The sequence below is a fragment of the Falco rusticolus genome, chromosome 3 (genome assembly GCF_015220075.1).
Source record: "Falco rusticolus isolate bFalRus1 chromosome 3, bFalRus1.pri, whole genome shotgun sequence".
NCBI lineage: Eukaryota > Metazoa > Chordata > Aves > Falconiformes > Falconidae > Falco > Falco rusticolus.
This window is the reverse complement of record NC_051189.1, coordinates 113908220-113922456: the sequence shown is the minus strand read 5'-3', so window position 1 is coordinate 113922456 and position 14237 is coordinate 113908220. Positions and strand designations below refer to the sequence as shown.

General features: G+C 48.4%; 1 protein-coding gene across 33 annotated transcripts in view; it reads left to right on the top strand.

The window, feature by feature from the left end:
* EPB41 (erythrocyte membrane protein band 4.1) overlaps positions 1-14237 on the top strand; it is a 95107-nt gene that overhangs the window by 47175 nt on the left and 33695 nt on the right. For 32 of the 33 annotated variants that reach the window (XM_037380833.1, XM_037380836.1, XM_037380831.1 and 29 more), the window contains 9 exons: positions 203-433; positions 2880-2984; positions 5780-5822; positions 7760-7835; positions 8339-8557; positions 10740-10827; positions 11369-11521; positions 12476-12573; positions 12922-13094. In XM_037380833.1, coding sequence (XP_037236730.1) covers positions 380-433; positions 2880-2984; positions 5780-5822; positions 7760-7835; positions 8339-8557; positions 10740-10827; positions 11369-11521; positions 12476-12573; positions 12922-13094 — 1009 coding nt within the window. In that variant the 5' untranslated portion in view covers positions 203-379. Of the gene's footprint in view, positions 1-164; positions 434-2879; positions 2985-5779; positions 5823-7759; positions 7836-8338; positions 8558-10739; positions 10828-11368; positions 11522-12475; positions 12574-12921; positions 13095-14237 lie in introns of all 33 variants that reach the window. The other variant, XM_037380829.1, reaches the window with a different exon arrangement.

The window sequence follows — 14237 nt, the reverse complement described above, 5'->3', positions numbered from 1 at the left end:
TTGAAGGGCTTTAAAAATTAATACTATTACCTTGCTCACCCAAGCTGCTGCTCTGGGTCCCAGGTCATGCCTTTAAGTCTGGTAACTCATTCTGGAGCGAGATCCCAGCCCTGTAGTGCGCCCATGCGATACTTGTTTCGTCTGCTGGTTTTTTTTTGCTTGAGATGTCTCAATTGCAACTTGGGTGATGTGGGGCTTTCAGCCTGCGCAGGAGGAGAGGAGGGAGAACCAGGAGCCGGACAGCGGAGACCTCGGGGGCAAGGACGGAGGGGAAGCGAAGGAAGAGTGTGCCAAGCCGGAGCCGAAACAAGAGACTCCGGAGACCAAGGCGGACAAGGATTTGAAAGCTGCCCAGAAAGCAGTAAAAAGACACAGAAACATGTACTGCAAAGTCGTCTTGCTGGATGACACCATTTTTGAGTGCGCCGTGGATGTAAGTACTTCTGCGGTTTGTTTTCTGCTTCTCTTTTCCCTCTCCCTTCTCCTCCCCTTGAAAAAATCACCACAAACAATTTGATAGGGGCCTAATTTGCTGCCAGTGAATTACATGACAGGCTTTACTGCAGAACAATCTTGCTGTAAGCTATAACAACTTATTTAACATGTTGTAAAAACCTCTGGGTGCCTAGGAATCTCTCTCTCTCTCTCTTCGTTTTTTTTTTTTTTTTTTTTCTTTTTCTAAAATTGTTTTACGATTTCCAGGGTGACTTGCTTTGTAAAGGTGGGGGAAAGTTTAAAAAAAAAAAAAGAAGGAGAAAAAAGAGCGAAAGTTACCTTACTTGCTGTTCATCTTCTCTCATTGGTATCCCAGACTAGAATTTAGGTTGTGTTAGGTTGGGATTGCCTAATATCTCTTTGCCCCTTTCCTTTAAATAAATAGGGTTGTCAGATTGATTTGTGCTTTTCTATTCACCCAGGGTACCTCTGCCTATCAGGCTGCTGGCTAACATAACTCCTGGAGCTTGGATGTAAAGAAAAACATGCTGTGTTTAGCCTGCAGTTGAATATATTTGCAGTAAACAATTTAAAATTATTATGTTGACTTACAGCGCTGCAACCCCCTTCATCTGAGAGCTTTTCTTCCGCTTTATTTTGTGCGTTCTCTCACAGGGCTGTTTTGCTGTCAGGGCAATAAAAAGCTAGCAGAAATCCCCATTTCAGTATCGAAGTACTTGTGCGGAATATTAATCATCTGGTACTTGCCATTTGAGCGTAGTTCCATCAGCTTGTTTTTCCCCAGTCCCGCTGGCTAAATGGGCCAGGCGAGGGTATCTGGGCACAGGGTGCCTTGTGAAAGCGGTTACCTTGGGTGATCCTGGGCAAGTAGGTCAGCGCCGGCCGTTTGTGTAACGGCATCGCTGCTGCCGCTGCCTGGGATCAGCCGGGAGCATCACCGCCCTGCCTGCCTCCCCCCTTGCTGGGGCTGCTGGTGTGTGCAGCCCCCGAGAGGCGGCTGTTCCCCGAAACGGGGGTGGGCAGGTTGCCCCGTGGCTCTGCGCCAGCCTGCTGCAGCGGTGCCTCCAGACACCGGCAGGCTGCTGCTGGTGGTGGTGCGGTGGGTCCTGGCCTGAGCAGGACGTTAGAGGTCTCTTTCTGTAAGTCCAGAGGGTCACGGAGAGGGTTAGGGGGACTGCTGTGTCAGCGAGACCCTCTCGAGTTGACAGGTACCCTTGGGTTTAACGGCAACATACTCCTCCTCTAGCATTTTGAGGATTTATTAAGGCTTAGTTGGGATGGAATTGCAAAGGTGTAGGGCAAAGACCAGCACAAATGCCTTTATCCAGGAAGAAGTGCTTTCAGGCATCCTTTCCAGTCGACAGCCATGGAAAGTTTTGAATTTCCATGTGTCTGTAAGTGCCAATTCCTTGAGAAATACCCAGGCTGGCCATGCGCCGTGTTACCTATGGACTCACAGCGTGCGCACTGAGGACCTTACAGCTGAAGGACGGGAATAAAACAAGGCTTGGATCGGTTGCCATGCAGAGACGACTAAAAGGAGAGATGTGGGCACAAGTGATGCATTAGTAAAGCTTATCTTGCGTCACTGGAACCGCACTTTCTTTTTAGCAAAGCCTCCGATAGATGTAGCTGCTTCTGGTTACCATAGTTCTGTGCCTCAGGGGTGTTTTCCTTCATGCTTTTGGACTAAAAGGGTGTCTGTTCCTCGGGCCAGTTCACTTCTTCAGGATTTGGAGGCGGGGAGGAGGGGGAAAAGAGGAGATAGGAGTGCTCAAAAGTGTTATTTCTGGAGGCAGGGAGCTGTGTGCTAAGCAGCTTTTGGTGCGTAAGGCAAAACTGGAGATTCTGGGTTTCATCAGCAGGTCGGGCAGGTGAAAAGGCTGCGGAGACGATGGTCTTGGGTTCTGAGCTGCTGTTCCTGTCGTGAACCCGGTAAAGTCAGGTTGCCCCCAAATGGGAGACTTCAGCTGTGGGTTGGAGCAGCAGTCTCATACCCTGCATTGATCATCTTTTGACGAATGCCTGCTTGTCGGAGCGCCTGGCCCTGGGAGGTGTCAGTGCGGTGGATGTACCTTGGGGGAGGGAAAACCATACAAATCCTTGGTGTGTGTTGACCGTGTTGAGAAGCTCGGCTTTGGAGGGGGGTGGGGTGGGGGGGTGGGGGTGGTAGACACGGGGCTGGCGGTAGCAGAGAGACCCGCTGCAGTTCCCAGTGCTTCTCTGGTCTCACGTTTTATGCCCGATGCTCTTTCCTGTAAGGGGTACTTGCTCAGAAGCGTCCAGGAGATCTGCTTTGGAGCTGATCAGGACTTTTCCCCCTTCTAGACAGTGAACAGTGTGGTTTGATGCCATGCCCTTGTCCCCTCTCCCATGAACAAAAACCAGCCCGTCCTACAGAATTTCTTTCTGTCTATTTGCAGAAACACGCCAAGGGGCAGGATCTACTTAAAAAAGTCTGTGACCACCTCAATCTCCTGGAAGAAGACTACTTTGGTTTGGCCATATGGGACACACCAACCTCCAGGGTAAGTGTTGAGTGATGTTCTGCACCTTGGTGGGTTCAGCTCTTTCAAAAGATATCTTCTTAAAACTCCTTTCAGTCTCCTCCCCGAAAAAAGGAGTAAGAGGGTCATCACAGAGGCAGAAGTTGTAAATGCACGGTTACAGAGGGTGGATTTTAGTTGGAGCGCTACGTGAGTGTGGATCTTCACCTGGAGAAAATTCATTGTATTAGTTTACTGCAAAACGATGCTGTTTTGTAAAGCTGTAGCTCCCGAAGTCAGGCTGCCCTGGTGCTGGTGTCAGCGTCGGCAAGGTTTGGTCGGGGCTGTCCAGAGCAGTTTTGAGTCGAGGCTTTGACACCTTTGAGCTCTTCATACCAAAACTCTTACTCATACGGTTTCAGTTTAAGGTTTTTGTTTGCTTAGACTCAAGCAGTGTCTTATCTTTTAAACCCTTGGTTACGCTTTAACTCAAACAATTATTCGAGCTGTCTCCTGAAGCTACCCAAAAGTGTGCTAAACTGAAATCAGGGGCCGCTTTTATGTCCTTTAGACCAGTTATGTTAGTCCACACTGACTGGTCCAGTGCTTCACCTGCAGTTACTGTGGCTGACGGGTGTGTGTCACTAAGTACTTAATAACTGCAAGTGTGAATTTTTAACACACAGGCAAAATAACAGCCCATCGCTGTGTGGGGCAGGTGGAGCTGTGTCTTGGCTGTGTTTTGCTGTCTCTGGTATCTTGCTGTTCTCTTGGATGTGAAATTTGCTTCCATGAGTGTTGGCTTTTTTTACTTTAGGAGTTTGTTGCGCTTGCAGAGGGAGGGATAGGTGTGCTTTTAGATCCAATTAACAGCAAAAAGTTTAGCTGGAGCAGCTCAGCTTCTCACACTCGTGCTGTGTGTAGCTCACCGCTGCATCTCGCAGACCCCCGGGACTTGCTCTGCTCATGTCCAGGCGTGCTGGTGTCGATTCTTCTGAAAGCAAAAGCATGCACCTCCTTCCCTTCCAGCCGACAAGGGCGAAGAGGTTTTGCAGCTTTTTAACTAAGGACTGAAACCAGACAGTTTTGTCAGGTTTGTGTCCCAGAGCTGAGAGCTGAGGAAGGTAAAGCCACTGTGCTTGCGTTTAGCTCCAGTGCAGAGTGGAGGCTCTGATGGGAGAAAACACCATTTTGGTTTGTTTTTTTTTGACGGGGGAATCTTTCTGGTTGTGTTTCATTGAACTTTGAAATCTGAAGCCCCATCTCTCTCCTGCTGTAATTTTGAGCAAGACCCGACATCGAGTTCCTGATTCACAGGTAGAAATGATCTTAACAGGAGAGCAGCCGGTGAGCTTCTGCACCTCACTTGCAGCTGTGCGGAGCAGGCGGAGACGCACGTGTGTTTTCCTGGACAGGGAAGAGTTGCCTGCGGCATTTCCCACCTTGATATTTAGGAAATGCACCTTCCTGGGGACGGGCGGTTTCCCACGTGGGAATAGCAGAGGGTGACAGTGGGAGCAGGAGGTGGTGACAGTGGACGGAGCAGCTGGTCGGCGTGAGCTGCTCTGAAAGGGAGGATTGTTCCCCACCGATTCGTGATGGAGCGTGGATAAAAGTGCTGTTAATTGCTGTGCCCGTCATTGTCTGCAGGATCAGGCAGGGTGAGTGCCGAGGATGCATGACTGCACCCTGGGCTTGGCTGCCTGCAATCCAGCCGTTACCGCTGCAGTAACGAGTGGTCGTGGCACCGGCGTGGACTGCTTAAAACAGTGGCCCTAAAAAGACAGCAAGAGGCACATCTACCTTTCAAATGGCTTTTGTATCCCCAGTTTTGTAGTTAGAGGGGGCAAGCGTATAAAAAGATAAGATTAAATGTAAGTATCGCTGTCTCTCTGACACGAAGTTACGTGTCCTGGTCAAGACAGATTAGCTTGGGGGATTCAATGAGTTAATTCCTTCACCTTGGGAGAACTGGTCATCCAAATCCTGCTCAGGGCTTGTGAAAATGAAGAAGGTGATTTAATGCAGCCCCTCCAGGAGGGCTGTTAGCACCACGCTGTTGCTTTCAGTGGGGCAGACCCTGACCTGTGCAAAGGGAAAGGCTCAGACTTGATGTGCTGGGAGTTGCTCAGACCGTGCTGGCAAAAGCAGGAGTTGTTATTCGAGGCTTATGTTGCACCACCATCCCACAAACCCCAAATTACAGAGGAGGGGAAAAAAAGGATGTATTTCTAAATTTGTAGCTGAGATAATTACTAGAAACTTGAGTCATACTTAAAAGAGATGGAGTTTATGTCACACTCCTGTAAAAGAATCCAGCCTTCCCCAGCAATTGGATGCTTTCACTCGTATTTCAGTCATTAGGTTGTTAAAAACCATAACTAATAATAGCAAGTCTTGGCAATCTTTGCTCTGAATAGGGAAGGTATGGAGACAGGGTGCTTAAAATGAATGCAGACATCCCATTTGCCTATTTTTAAAGGTTCTGGAGGAAAAAAAAAAAGGTATTGCACGAAAGTCCAGCCCCTTGTAGCTGGAAGTGGTTGCAACCATACCTGCTGCTATGTGAGCCCTAATAGGCCTTTTTATTTTATTTTTTATTTTCTCCTCCTGTTCCTTGTGCCTCCCCTGTGGTACCTGGTAGGTGAAGGTTTGGCAGTGCACCCACCGAGACCACAGACTGGAGTAAAAGTTGCGAAAAAATGCACTGTCTCTCCAGTTTCCATGGCTGTGTTCATGTCAAATATTGTCTTTTTGCTGTATTTTTAGCAATTTGCGGTTTTCTGTGATGTTTCTGGAACGTCTGTTAAACTGTGAATGTTTTTATCCTCTTACAGACGTGGCTGGATCCTGCCAAAGAAATAAAAAAACAGGTTCACGGTAAGTAGATCGAATGTATCGTGTGGTGGGTGAGGGTGGTTTCTCCCCCTTCTCTAAATAAACGTGTCTCTGGGGGACCCGAGGGTGGGTGAGGGTTCAAGTGAGGGTGTCTGGCAGGGATCAGCACAAGTTCGAGCAGTCTGTGCATCCTTTCTCTTCTTCTTAAGTACTTACTGATGCTCTAGATTTAGGGAAAAAATGTCATTTCCTTGGGAAAACATAGCTTGGGGTGTGTTTGCCCTCTGCAAACCCACGCTGTCCTTGCTACCATGTGATGCTGAAACACGAGATCTGCTCCCAGTTGGAGGATGGGGAGATAGGTGTCACTAGGAACCATTTAAATCTCAGATGAGATTGGGAGAGCAGATTTTTATGCTGTAGCAAGGTTTTATGGACATTGAAGCTGTTTTGGGGTCCAAATAGGGGTACTGGAACGATAAATGGCTCGAGTAGTGTCAGGGCAAATACCAGATGCTCTCCAAAGTTCTGTTTTACAGTTTGCTAGCGCTGAATTAGTGCAAGATGAGGGCAGTAAGCAAGTTAAATAAATTTTAGAAGCTTTTGTCTTCTCTCAGGAGCAAGCTGACTGCTTTGAAAGTAAAATACTGTTTTACATATGCTTTTGTGGAGGTGCAGAGAACAAAGTGTGTCACTGAGTACAGACTGGGGGGAAATGCTGCAGGGCCAGGGAGCAGGGGAAGCTCCTGCTCTCACCAACTTCTCTTTGAATCGATAGCAGGATGTGTGTAAAAGGCATGAGCTGCTCCAGCCGTGCCGGTAAAATTCAGCTAATAAGTGTAATGAGCAACCTGCTATGGAATCTGGGCCCCTGAGATGGGTTAAATGGCAAATTGTTTGATTTTACTTGAATATAATGTACGCATGCAATGTGTGTCGGTTTAGGTAACCTCTGCTACCTCACATGTTGTCTTGGGAGTAACTTGTTTTGAACCGCGTGCAATGAAAACAACATGCCTTGTGTTTAATCCCAGTTATGGCGTTGCATAAGAAGTAAATCCATGAATGCTGCGTCCTTCCTCTTCCCTGTTTGAGATTGCGATAAACCTCTGAGCAAGTTAAGCGCAGGGGTATCTCCTCTTTCTGAGATAAATATTATTCTGAACTAGTGTTAAAGGACACAGCAGGGGGGAGTTATAACTATGAAAATTACTTTTGAGTGCTTAATGGGTCAGTCAGGACTATTTTCTGTGGGTAGATGGGATTATTTAAAAAAAAAAAAGTCACTCCTTCAGCTGTGTCACCTAGACTGTCCATACCACGTATAACACCAGTTCTGGGTGCGATTAGGTGGATTCTCGCTCCAGTTGATGCCTGTAACGGTGCTGGTACGAGGTTTGCAGCGAGCTGTGTTAAAGCATTTAGGTCTGGACTTGTAAAGCTCTTCCCGTCTCGGCGCTTGCTGGTTTCACCCAGGGGTTGGTGCTGGTGTGGTGCCGAGTTTGAGCAGCAGTCTGACCACCCGACCGATGCGTTGGGCTGCCAGGCGGCTTGGCCCATCTGCTCTGTATGAGAAACTGGAAAATTGGGTCAAGTGATAAAACAATACTGATTTATTAACTTGTAGCCTGGCCTCTCTTCGTGAATCCTATTTTTTAATCAATGAAAAAATGTGTAATTTAGCCTCTTAGCAATGAATTTAATTTTTTCCACAAGTTGTGGTTTATTCCTGTGTGTTTGCCTGCCCTGTTCTGTTTTCTCCTGCTCGTACCTTAGCTCCTGCAAATGAAATTGTACCTTACACCGTCTGTTAAGCAGCAGCTCGCTGTCTGAGCGAGTAGCATTAAAATCAGTATCGTGATCTGCCGGCTGTATTTTGAAGGTCGGATGGGACATTCCCCGCTGTTTTTGTAAGAAGTGACTCTTGCAAAGCTGCTCGGGTGTGTTTCATTTTCTCAGCCTCTTCTTTGCCATTGCAGGCGGCCCCTGGGATTTTACCTTCAATGTCAAGTTTTATCCACCGGACCCTGCGCAGCTGACGGAGGACATAACCAGGTGAATTAACCTGCTGCCAGCCAGGGAGCTCACTCAGCAAAGCAGTGGATGTTGGATCTGTAATGTTTGGGTAGTTTTCCATCCTTCAGCAAGGAGATCAGATGTCTTAGCGGTTTGCAAGGTTTTTTGTTTGGTTGGTTTTAGTGGATGTGCGGGATGTTCCCGCTCTCCACTGAAGTCCACGTGTGTAGAGCAGTGTCATTTATAATCCTGGCATGTGTGTGTTTGTGTGGAAAAGTAAATTTTTACTTAAAAACGGGATTTTCTGATGAGAAGTGTCCTCTGCTCCATTTGCGGAGTGAAGGTGACTTTAAAATCCTCCTGTCCTCCACACTGTTTACTGTGGGAATATTACCCCATCAGTAAAAATACAAGTAGGAATTAGAAACGAGCATCATTCTGCATTCATCAGTGGCATGAAAAAAGAGACACAGTTTGATCCTCAAGTTTCTTAAGTTTCTCTGTGTTCTCGGTAAATAGTATTTTGCTCCCCCCTCCCCCAGGTATTACTTGTGTCTTCAGCTTAGACAAGACATCATTACGGGGCGGCTGCCCTGTTCCTTTGCGACTTTGGCTCTGCTGGGTTCGTACACGGTCCAGTCTGAGTTGGGAGACTACGATCCTGATCTGCACAGCCCGGATTACATCAGTGAATTTAAATTGGCCCCAAACCAGACAAAAGAGCTCGAAGAGAAGGTTGTGGAGCTTCATAAGACATACAGGTGAGGTACAGCGGCTGGAGGACTTGTTCCTGCACAGCAGCCTGAAATAATGGGAATAACGGGGCTTTCTGGTATTTTCCCCATGTCTGTTGTACACTTTGAGTTTCCTGCTGCACCAATTTTTTTTTATGTTGGCAACCAAAGCTTTAGCAGTAAGGTGTGAATTTTCAGCTACAGAGAGTATCAGCTTTTTTAAAAAGATCTGATACTTTATAACAAAATCTTTCTAGAAGCTGGAATTCTTTTTTTCCTGCATGAAGAGCTGTTTTTAGAGAGCAGATGCAAAGTCTTGCGATTATTTATTAACAGGTGCTCTTTTTCAATAGTAGGGCTGTGAAAGTGGGTTTTATTTCATGTGAAAAAACAGTGTTTGCTTGTTGTAACCTTGTCCTTTGCCTTTTTTAAAATATATTTGCTTGGGGATTTATGTAATTTTTGGATTGGAGTCTGGTTGGAGCAGATCTCATCTCTTTGTACGCGCTGTAGCCTCCAGCGTGTTTGGGGTTTTCTGCTGCCACGTTTCATGAGTAACGCTTTCTAACATGGAAATGTTCCAGGTGTTGCAAGATATACACCTGCAGTTAGGCTGTCCTCCTCGGGTGACCTGGGCAGATGTGTCTTGGGTTGAAGGACTCCTGGGAGAGTCCCCCTGGCACCAGGTTGAAGGGTGACAGTAACCCAACCTCTTCCTCATCATATTTTGAGCTTATTTCATTGATGCTCTGGAGTGCTTGGGTTGCAGCAGCTGTGTGGAGCCGTGCGCCGGAGAGCAGCCCGCTGGCAGCTGCTGCGCCCTCCTGGAATTACATTTGGGTTTTAGTGGGGGTGAAAATAATAATAAAAAAAAAAGCACCCATAAACCCGCTTAGCAATATGGAGGCCTTCAGCCAGCAGCCCCTTGACCTGTGAAAAGCTGCAGGCTGATGCGCTGGCGAGAAGGGAGCGAGGAGGAGCGTGGCAGGCAGGCAGGGAAGGGTGGCCGTGTGACCAGAGCCGCAATTAACACCTCGCTCAGCCCCGCAAATCAATACTTGGAATTGATTCCCCTCCATTTGCGCCGAGAGGAGAGGAAATGAGGGAAAATAAGTACTGGGCTGCTGACAAGCTTCATGACTTGAAGTCAAAGGCCATTAGCTGCCCTAGAAGTGGCAGAGCATGTTGCTGAATTATTCATGGCTTCATTAGAAGGATACTTCAAGGTATAGGATGTAGTTATATTTAATCTGCTAGCATGTGCGAGAGGAAGCAGCATGTACTCGTTTAATTTCTGGTCTGTATTCTGTGAACATTAAACTGTCAGGGAGTTTTCAGTGGGAAAGCTCTGCTAAACCACACTCTGCCTCTCACTACTTCATTTGCAAAGGACCAGGCACGTGTCGGAGGTGGCAACTGCTCCGGGGGTCTTTCCTAGAGGATTGTCCTCACAGTTGTCTTTGTCTGCCCTGTCTCCCACCACTGACAGCTCTATTTACCTTGCACACGAGGTGCATGCAAGTGCTCAGTAAAAGGAAGACGTCAAATCAGGGAACAAAATGAAATGTATCCAGCTGAATCCTCTCCCAACAGGGCTGTTAGATGCACCTCATCCACCAGAAACTTATTAACAAGGGCACTTCAGTAACGTTGATAAATAGCCTCCATTATGAGGATGCTGCTGTTCAGTGAGGTTGTGTTGCATTGCCCCTCCCGCAGACAGGGTACCATCTGCTCCCAGAAAATGTCTCATTCATCTGGCCTGCTCCAGCAGGAATCGCTGCTGCGTGGGCTCAGCTCTCCGGGCGTTTGGTTGGGAGAACAGCTGGGTTTGGGGAGGTCTGGAGGCAGGAGGTCTGGGAGGATGGTGCATGTCATCCTTTGCCTTCGCCTGGATCAGTGTTTCTTCCTCTGGATCGAGTCTTGTGCCCCTTCTTGCACTTCCTCGCTTTCTTCCCTCGTGTCTGTACAGCTCCACAGGTGTAAAGCACGTCTGTTTTATGAGGATGTCTCAAAGCACAAATTCATGCGTTCAGAGTAATTGAATAATTCATCGTCTGGGCACAAATTTGTACTGAAAGCAAAAGAAGATCTTAGCGAGTAAATGGTTTTGTGAAGTCTGGTCTGTCTCCTCCTAAAAGCCACGTTAGGGGAATACTAAAAGCCACAGTTATTAGGGGAATACCAAACCCTTTCTCTCTTTCCCCAGATCCATGACTCCAGCCCAAGCAGACCTGGAATTTCTTGAGAATGCAAAAAAGCTGTCTATGTATGGAGTTGACCTTCACCAAGCCAAGGTGAGAATCAGCGTGTGTGCACCCGCCTGTGGATTTTGTAATTTGATTATCCTTCCCTTGCAGGAGCAAATTTACCTATTGCAGGAGGCTCCCTTTGAAAGATGTGGGAAGTATGGGAACACAGACACACAACAGAAATGCCTCGAGCATTCTTGCAAGAGAAGCGACTCTCCCTGATTGCTTATTATTTATATATATCAGGAAGCTTTACAAAGCTGCTGGTGTAGACGGGTCCTTGCTCTGAGGAAGGTGGAACATAAGGCTCTGACCCGGCAGCGTGAGCCACTGCACTTGGGGAGACGCAGGATAGATGCTAGATGAGCCCTTTGGGCAAGCAGCATCGCAGGAGAGATGGGCAGGAGGGAGGAGGTTGTAAGAGAAATGCGGGGGAGAAGCGAGCCCGCTCTTGGCTGCGCAGGGAGCTGAAGTCTGGGTGGTTGGAGATGGGCTGCGGGGGAGAGCGGAGCGGTCACTTGGAAGGCAGATGTTCACCTGGAACTCGTAACCCTGACACTGCTTAAATCCTCACCTGCTTTCCCAGGACTTGGAAGGAGTGGATATCACTCTGGGAGTCTGTTCCAGTGGCCTTCTTGTTTACAAAGATAAACTGAGAATCAACCGCTTCCCTTGGCCCAAAGTCCTGAAGATTTCTTACAAGCGCAGCAGCTTCTTTATTAAGATTCGGCCAGGAGAGGTATGTCCTGGCTTCTTTGTGCTTGTGTCGTCTTTAATTGCCTTCTGATTATCACCAGCGTGTGTGCTTCACTAAAACACGGTGAGGGGAGGGAGCAGGCTTTTCTCCTAGTGAGCATCCTGCGCTCCGTCAGGTTCCTGCTCTGCCCGGGTGTTCCGACCTCGCCGGAGCTGTAAAGCAGCAGATGAGGGTCTGAACGCGTGTCGCCCAGCACCACCAGCGGTGACGATCTGAACGCGTGTCGCCCAGCACCACCAGCGGGTGACGATCGGTCTGAACGCATGTCACCCAGCACCACCTCCTGGCACTGCTTGGGATTCCCAGCATCCAGGGGAAACCTGTGGGAAGCACACCCGTTGAAAGTGGGAGAGGACTAACTCCTTTTTTAGAAGCAGGACACAAGACAAAGGCTCTTCATCTTGCTTTTATTTTTATTTAAAAAAAAAAATAAATTAAAAACCCCAGACACATACCTTTTCAGTAAGACTGCAGCAGGCAGGGGGTGGCTGCCCCGACACTGCCTCTTGTGAACGGGGAGATCCCCAGAGCAGACTGGGCACTGGAGAGACGGTGGGGAGAGAGGCTGTACTGGGGCTCTGCCTCTTTCCTTCTCCTCTTCCTCCCCCTGCTTCAGCTGCCGTCACCCAGCCTTGCAGGAAGGTCCCTTTGCCATCCCATCCAGCAGCTGGGCAGTATGATGGGGCAAATGGTTCTGAACGGTTGCAAAACCCACAGCACGCTCCTCTGCAGAGGCCGGCGCATCCCGAGGGATGGCTTGTGGCCAAGCACCGTGTGTTCTCAGACCCGAGCTCCTCCTGCACATTGTGGAGTGAGTTGCGCTGCTCTTGGGCTAGGCCAGCAGTTTGTACTGCAGCAGAACAGGTCGATGGACTGGGCGCTGCACTCCTGCCACGTTTATTTCGTGCTATACTTAAGTCTCTGTATTTTCTGCAGCAAGAACAGTATGAAAGTACAATTGGGTTCAAGCTACCAAGTTACCGGGCAGCGAAGAAGCTGTGGAAAGTATGTGTTGAACATCACACGTTTTTCAGGTTGGTTTTCTAAACGGTAGGCTCACCTTGAATAACTAATGCTTTAGATTAGCTGCTGAAAATGAGCACTCCTTCGGTGTTCCTTAGGGTTTCACAAAAATTGGAGTGAAATGGTTGCAGAGACATCAAGTGTTTATATTGTGATAAATTTTAGGTAGCTTTTGCTTCAGAATATATGTAAGACAGGGGTCTTCCAGCTTATGTAGATGTGGGGCTTGTTGTTAGTGCCTGTTGTTTTGTTAATCAAGTGTATGCAAGAGACTTCTTTAATTTGTATTTTAATTTCTCTTTACCTGCCACTTCCTAGATCTGGAGGTATGATTTTTAAATTGTGCATGTGGTTTTCAGGCTGACTTCCACTGAGGCCATCCCGAAGAGCAGGTTCCTGGCACTGGGCTCCAAGTTCCGCTACAGCGGCCGGACGCAGGCACAGACGAGGCAGGCGAGTGCCTTAATCGACCGACCTGCTCCCCAGTTCGAGCGGACGGCAAGTAAGCGAGCCTCCAGGAGCCTCGATGGAGGTGAGTGTCTGGTGCCTCTTCCCTCTCCGTGGCTGGATTCAGGAGGATGCTGAGATATTCCTTAAATATCACTTAAATTCCCTGCTCTTTTTTTTTTTTTTTCTTAAAAAAAAAAAAAAAAAAAAGCGCATAACTTCTCACTTTAATACAAGACCCAGACATAAACCACAAACCAACAGTAGTCCCAACAAGAACTGACTGACGAAAAGGATGTAGGTGGGTGCCAAAGGCTTATGGCAAAGTTCTGGTTGTAAAGATACTTCCTTATTCAATCTCAGTGCCTTTTGCTTTTAGCACATCGGGAGTTAAGCTATTCTAGGATTTTTTTTGTTTAATGTAGCTTCTTAAATTACATCGTTTTCCTTGAGGGGGAGATTTTTTGCTACAACTTTTCAAAACTTCAACAGCTGATAAAGTGATGCTAATGTTGCAACTTGGTGGCATATCAGTCAGGTGGGTTTGTCCCTGGCATTTTTAAAAGAGCTGGCTAGGAGCAGGCTAGAAGTGGTGAGGCATGGAAGGGGGAGTGCCTAAGTTTGCTCCTTTTGATCAGGATCATGAGGTGCTTGTAAAATTAGGATCTGGGGAAAGGGCAGCATCCCTTTGCACTGAGAGGATCCAGGGAGAAGGGGGCATCCCTTTGCACCGAGAGGATCCAGGGAGAGGGGGGCATCCCTTTGCACCGAGAGGATCCAGGGAGAGGGGGGCATCCCTTTGCACCGAGAGGATCCAGGGAGAGGGGGGCATCCCTTTGCACCGAGAGGATCCAGGGAGAGGGGGGCATCCCTTTGCACCGAGAGGATCCAGGGAGAGGGGGGCATCCCTTTGCACCGAGAGGATCCAGGGAGAGGGGGGCATCCCTTTGCACCGAGAGGATCCAGGGAGAGGGGGGCATCCCTTTGCACCGAGAGGATCCAGGGAGAGGGGGGCATCCCTTTGCACCGAGAGGATCCAGGGAGAGGGGGGCATCCCTTTGCACTGAGAGGATCCAGGGAGAGGGGGGCATCCCTTTGCACCGAGAGGATCCAGGGAGAGGGGGGCATCCCTTTGCACCAAGGGTACCAGAGGGAGCAGGAGCAGCGTTGCTTTGAGCCCTGAGGTTGTGCAGCCACCTGGGAGGGAACAGCACCCGGTGGCCAGCAG